This window comes from Watersipora subatra, unplaced genomic scaffold (genome assembly GCF_963576615.1).
Source record: "Watersipora subatra unplaced genomic scaffold, tzWatSuba1.1 SCAFFOLD_27, whole genome shotgun sequence".
NCBI lineage: Eukaryota > Metazoa > Bryozoa > Gymnolaemata > Cheilostomatida > Watersiporidae > Watersipora > Watersipora subatra.
In genome coordinates, this window is record NW_027045397.1 from 1,079,253 (window position 1) to 1,085,908 (window position 6,656).

Sequence of the window (6,656 nt, forward strand, 5' to 3'; positions counted from 1 at the left end):
TTATTAAAATAAAGGGAGGAAAACTTCTGTAAAGAAACTATCCAAATGATGAGATAGCCTAATTGCAAAGTTTTTCATCAATTTTTTGTCCGACAATAGCAATACTGCTTGTTAATAAATAATATCACTTGCGTGATGATTATTATGATATACTTTTTTAAAGCATTGAATTTGGTGATAAAATAAAGTAAAAGTAGTTAGATGTATATATAATGCATACATGTTCGAAAGTTAGAATTGTCCTAGTTATGTAATTATTATAGCAGTCAACTGATATTGCTTAATTAACGATCAATTAGAATTTGTGATGTATCATTTTTTCACAAAATGTTTTCAACTAGCAGATTACCACAAAATTTGACAACAAAGAAATTTTTTTTCAATACAGCCAATTTGAAGATTTTCAGTTTGCCTAACATTTTCAATTTTATTGTTAGTTCTCTGTATAACAACAGGACATCTCCGATTGGAGTGGTTTGAGTCTGATACAATAGGGACTAGCTGCAAAACACATTGCAGATTTCCATTGTTTTCACCCTATCATTGACATGCAGGAATGCTTTCGACACATATAAAAATAGTACAATCAGGGCAAACAGTTTTAGTAGACTGTATATATGGAGTTGTTTTACGGTATAAAAGACCACTGTCAGTAGAACTTTAGCTGTGTGTGTGTGTGTCTGTTCTGGTGGACAGGTAAAAACGTTTTATGAAAAGGTATTCTAACCAAAAACACTTTAATAAAACATCATGACTACCCGTAACTTCATGGATACTTTTAACATGACGGATTACCATAAAACTTGACATTGCAGCCTATAATCGTGGAATATCATGATCCGACCGATTTTAATAAGGAATTGTACCTCAAACATAATACAAACCGTATAGACAATAAACCTACAGATGTATAAACCACTAGCTAGGAAAACCAATGAAGTTTTAATATCATTCGACAAAACAGTTTTCAAGTGAAGCAGAGCTCATCTATTCATCATGTGAACATACATGTAGTTTACCCTAGTTTTCCAACAGATCAAATTTGCCAGAATGTTGAGCTAATAAATTTTATATAAGTCAGTATGTCGTATGCTTATACAACTGTGTAAGTGATCCTATATAAAGTGAAGTATATATATAAGGCAGTCCAATGAATGCTATCAAAGCAGACAGTTCTGAGGCACTTCAACTAAATAATTCAAAAAACTTTAACAACGTAAAATAAAATGATTTGAAGTTAGCTTGTAGCCTTAATATACGTCAGAATCTTATAGAGTCAATACTGTATTCAATAGTAAAAATTGTGATTTCACATGAACACAAGGACCTGGGTGTATTGAGCAAAAGAATTATCTTCCCTTGATTTATTTTCACTGTGAGTTGAATAAGAGGTCCCATTTATAGTTTAAGCATTAGGACCGTTTCATTTTAAAACCCGATTCTCTATCGACCTCAGATGAACATTGAGTTCACAGAAGGCGAATCAAATGCATGCGCTAAGTAATAGAGTTGTCTCTTCTTAGACTATACTCTGGTTGCATTCAATAATAGAGTTGCCTCCCTTTTTCAATATATTGACAGCTAATGATTTCTCAGCAAAATATAAATATTCACCGAGTTTTCATTGCAGTGATTCCACTATGAACGGTTTATCTACACATGTCTTTTGTGAAGGTCAAAGTTGTGGTTGCAAACATAAATGCCACATTAGATCTAAATAGTAGACCGACGACCTAAACGCATAAGATTCACCGGAGGACGGCTCGGCCTATTCAACATTGCAAGCTACTTCCAATTTAGCCTTCTATGCTTAGTCTTACGCATTACCGGGGCGACAGCATCAAAAGGACAACCAAACAACCCCATGATTTGCGGCACAGGAGAAAATGATTCTCCACAAACATTTTGAGTAGAACAAGAATACGAATGCTCAACCGACACCAGCAAACAATCAGACATGGCACCCCAGAAATTTAACGTTACTACCTACAAGAAGAATATGATCAAGCAAAAGACTATCGCCTACCGGTGCACGAAGTTCACCGCACATGTCACGACACAAATTTAATTTTTCAGAGACATTAAGACTAGGACAACCTCAAGTAGAACCCAAAAAGTAACCTTAGAAGAATGCACTGACATGGTAATACATAAGAAGTGCTAAGCTGGATTTTTACATAGAGGAGATGGAATGTATATTACGAATGAACCAACCAACGCCATGTATGTATGGTGCTGCCAACAGAAAACCTTCAGCGCTAAGCAATGCAGTTATGTGGCAACTTACCTATACAAGAGACACGGATCTGACAAATTTTAAAGTACAACCGGAGACGTCAGTCACTGCAATTACAACAACGGCTCTTGTGAATTAAACGACAGATCAATGCTTATGTGGGACCTGGACATAGTCGAAACATGTGAATACCCGCCGTGGTTCAACGAAAAAGAATAATTTTTCGACGCACATTTTGTCTCTAATAAACAAGATTTAGCTCTGACATTTTATAACTCGAGACTGAATTCACATAAAGGCTGTAACAACTCTAATGTTTCGCTTTCGGACCAAGGCATTATAGTGAAATTTCTCACACCATTGACGAATGTCACAATTAACGATACGATAAAGGCAAGAGTATCAGCAGTGGGTCAAAACGCTGCCTTCTTCAATACAATGCTACAGTCACTTGCCTACCAGCAAACTAAGATGACTCAAAAACTATTTTGGTCAGCTTACTTCTACGCCTCCTACAATCTAGCTGAGATTTTACAGATAGTTACCATGCTAATAGGAGAACACGCGACACTCAGCGCAAGATATTTACTGGAAAACCCAAATGTTATTGCTACAACAGGTCCGGGTTTCCTCCAAGTTTACCCTTGTACTATACTTAACTACAGTCAATACGAAATACTGCCAATGGAAGAGAATAATTGCACAGAATTTATTCCGATGATGATCAAAACAGCCGGTACAGAAAAAATAGGATATTTCAATCCAAATGACAATGTGATACACCCAGACACCTATACAGTCAACTGCAAGACAAAAGAGGCACATTGATGATGCTGGAAGGTAACATCTCTGAATACTTTCCGAACGGGACGATTTCGCCAATTAAGGAAGCCACCGACTTGAGCATTCCGTACATCAACATCTGCAGCCAGCCCCTACAAATACAAGAAACAATATTTAGCAGAGCACATATGTTAAGATGGTCAAACACAGACGATTACGGAGAACTGAATGAAATCCTATCTACCTTAGACAGACAGAAAAGAGTACTAAAGGCTATGGGAATCGTCACGAACCGCCATAACACCCTACATTACAACACCGTAGAGAGCAGAGAGAAACTATTTGGCCCTTCACTATTCAGCTTTCTATTTGGAGGACACGTAACCTCAGGTTATGAGCTCTGGACGTTCGCTTGCAACATCATTCTTACATTAATGGTTTTATCAACAGTCATCGGAGGAATCACAAAAGGATAGTTTGTGTACAGAGCAAGGAAGAGTGCAACGGTAAACGCTTTACATGTGGAGACGGCACTGGAACTAACCGACATGCCCGAACGAGAAGACGAATCTGAAAAATAGTCCGATGATGATCCATCCGCACCACCGGAAAACTTAGAAATCGAATTATCATTAGAAGACTTAAGCAGTGCACCACCATCATATAAACCCTACGTACCCAAATACTCACGACCAGGAGCAACTGACGAAAAGCGTGAATGCTTGAGGGCATGGAATGAATACTTTTCGCAGTCATACGATATACAAACCTCGCGAAGATAACCTGAACAGGTTAATGGTGTTACCAAAGCCTCAAGAAAAGATTGTAGAAGAGCCACAATAGATGTGAAGATCAATGGATTTATCTGCACATCAGTCGTCGACGCAGAAGCTACAATAAGCCTTATCAATACAAGACTTGCTCGCGATGTTAATGTTAATGTGCACAGGAAGACGACTTTTCATAGGCAGTGGAAGGTAGCAGAAAACTTTGCCTGCATAGCCATCCGACTCGGTTTCTTTCATAACTCGAGGCTGGAGTACATCTTGTCTCATATCTATGAAAATACAACAATAAAGGATCAATAGATATAAAAAGATCTTGATCTACATAACATTCTTGACCAGCTTCCTCAGCTAAAAAGAAGAAAGTAAGACCATTAAAACACGAGTGAATATAAAAACCCACACTTCTGGTCAAGAGGGACAGCCATTCCTCCTACTGGCGCTAAACCTTCATATCTGAGAGCAATCTCTAAGGCGTCCCAATCGCCCATTGAAGAAATGACCAGCCAGTGAACAGATCGGTCGAGCACTCTGTCGAACAGTCCGAGAAAATGACATACCTCTATGCTCTGCTGGTACCTCATCTGCAACACACGATTCATTCAGTACATTCTACATATTCACATATCTATATATTTTCTGGTAACATTTTATAAATATTATTTAAGAGTATGTTATACATTGTTTGATGGTAACTTGAATGCACTATGGTAGTACCAAAAATATGCTATGTTAGTATCCTGGATACACAATAATAGCTAATATTAATAACAATAACAGTAACAGCTAACAACAATAGGATACACTCTGTCTTCACCTGCCAACTCCACCTGCCAATAGCGCTATCTTAGAAACCTAAAGCCTGTTTAAACTATTAAAAACGTTTAAACGCCTTCACTTCTATATTTAATTGTTTTTACACAAAATCTTTATTGACAAAAAAAATAGCCAGGTAATGGAGCTGCTCCTACGGCGAGCAGACGAGGTCTAATAAATATGCAATGAGCCAGGCAATTGTCTGCAATGCACTTGTAGATAATTGGAATGGAGAAATATATTCAGAACACCTCTTTGCAGGTAAATCAACTGAAGATTCCATAGTATCTTTTTAATTTGCTTTCCCTAACTCTTTCGACAGTTTAAATTCAGTAATATATATCAAGAATATGGTTCAAAACATCTAACATTAGTATACACCTGCATGTTGTCTTTTTATATTGATATTCAACTTTTTCATAATGAAGCAATGCCATGTTTTGAACATTTCTTTTATTTTTAGCACCTAAGATTGTCATCTACAACAATGCTTGTGCATTACCCAGGTATGCTCTCAATCGAAATCCGGCCTTTTTCAGAGAGACAAAGTTTCTGGTATATAGATTTCACTGGCACAACCATACTGGCAAGCGGCGTATAAATATAGTCATCATAAATAGTATAACAGTATTTGGTAATATTGTTATATTACATTTTTTGCTATATTACAATATTTGCGTCATTGAGAGACGCATCTGTATTGCTGATCATGCTTGACTAATTCTGATTTCAGGATGCTGTGGTGGATATAATATAAATGCATACGACCATCTAAAAACTACAACACTCAAGTTGCAGAGCAACGGAACGCAACACTTGAGAAGCTAAAATCTTCTATAAGCTATCAGCATCAAGACAAATTCTTTCTTAGCTTACATACATTCTTATCCTTCCGTAACATAATCCATTCACTTCAACTACGAGAGGCACTTACTAACTCTGAGTTTATTATTAAGCAGCTGGTAAATGTATCTTTCCAAAAATAAACTTTGAATAAGGTGATTTGCAGTTAGAATTTATTAGTATTTTGAATGGCAATCTAAAAAGCTAATAATCTACTAGAATTTATTTTTCATCTTGCATTTTATCTCAGGGTTTGGTGTTAGCCAAATGTATAAAATTTTTTTACTTAAACCATTAGTTAATGTTTTTATTTATATTTCTTTATTTTGCTAGAAATAAAGCTGGTACCCACTTGGCATTTAATTCCTTGTTTAAAATCTGATTTTTTATGGATATGTCCGAATGCCACTGTAGGAAAACTCCATAAAACTGATTGGTAACCAAGGGGATAATACATATTAGACAAGTTCAAATCATGAAAGGAATCTTGTGAAGCTTGTTGTTTGAGTTGCTTGTCCGCAGGCAGGCAACTCTAGCAAGGTTGTTCACATGATATGAACTAATGTTAGACATTCATGCAGAAATTTTCTTGTGCGGAAATACAGTCTTTTGACCCATCAAATACCATAGAACCTTACAATAGATCAGATACTATTGAACCTTATAATATATCAGATATCATAGAACTTTACAACTGATCAAATACCATAGAACAATAGAAAAAATTCATAGCTTTCTATCAATGCTAGTTATTTTTTAATGTTTACACACAAAATTAAAATTACATTTAGTCAGGAAAAATGGAAGAACTCTAAGAACGTACCTCAAGCTGAATCATTATTTCGCAATTCATGAATTTATACTCTTGCTGATCAGAACTGCCTTCAAAACTGTCACCATCTATCGGGTGGCGATAACTGTAGATGGTGCAGGTATAGAACTTGGCGTGAAAGATTACGTATAACTGACATTCCTCCTCGGCGAGCACTAAAGAAAACAGGAAAATGTGACAGTTCTATAGTGCAACAGTGTACAGCAGCTCATCAGTTTACCACCTGAAAAAAATATAACAGAACTCTTGTGTTACTAACTACTAGTAATAGAGGTTTAATAAAAGACTTTATACACTTCACCAATGATGGAGAATAACAGACTTTATACACGTCACATATAATGGAGAACAACAGATTTTA

At 36.3% G+C, this 6,656-nt stretch overlaps 1 protein-coding gene across 1 annotated transcript; it reads right to left on the bottom strand.

The window, feature by feature from the left end:
- Window positions 1–3,054: 3,054 nt before the first annotated feature.
- Window positions 3,055–6,450, bottom strand: LOC137410436 (uncharacterized; the record flags this gene model as incomplete). Its single annotated transcript, XM_068095853.1, has 4 exons — window positions 3,055–3,171; window positions 3,789–4,076; window positions 4,208–4,388; window positions 6,287–6,450. Coding segments are annotated over 3 exons (530 nt in total), but the record flags the coding sequence as incomplete, so codon positions are not given.
- Window positions 6,451–6,656: the final 206 nt, after the last annotated feature.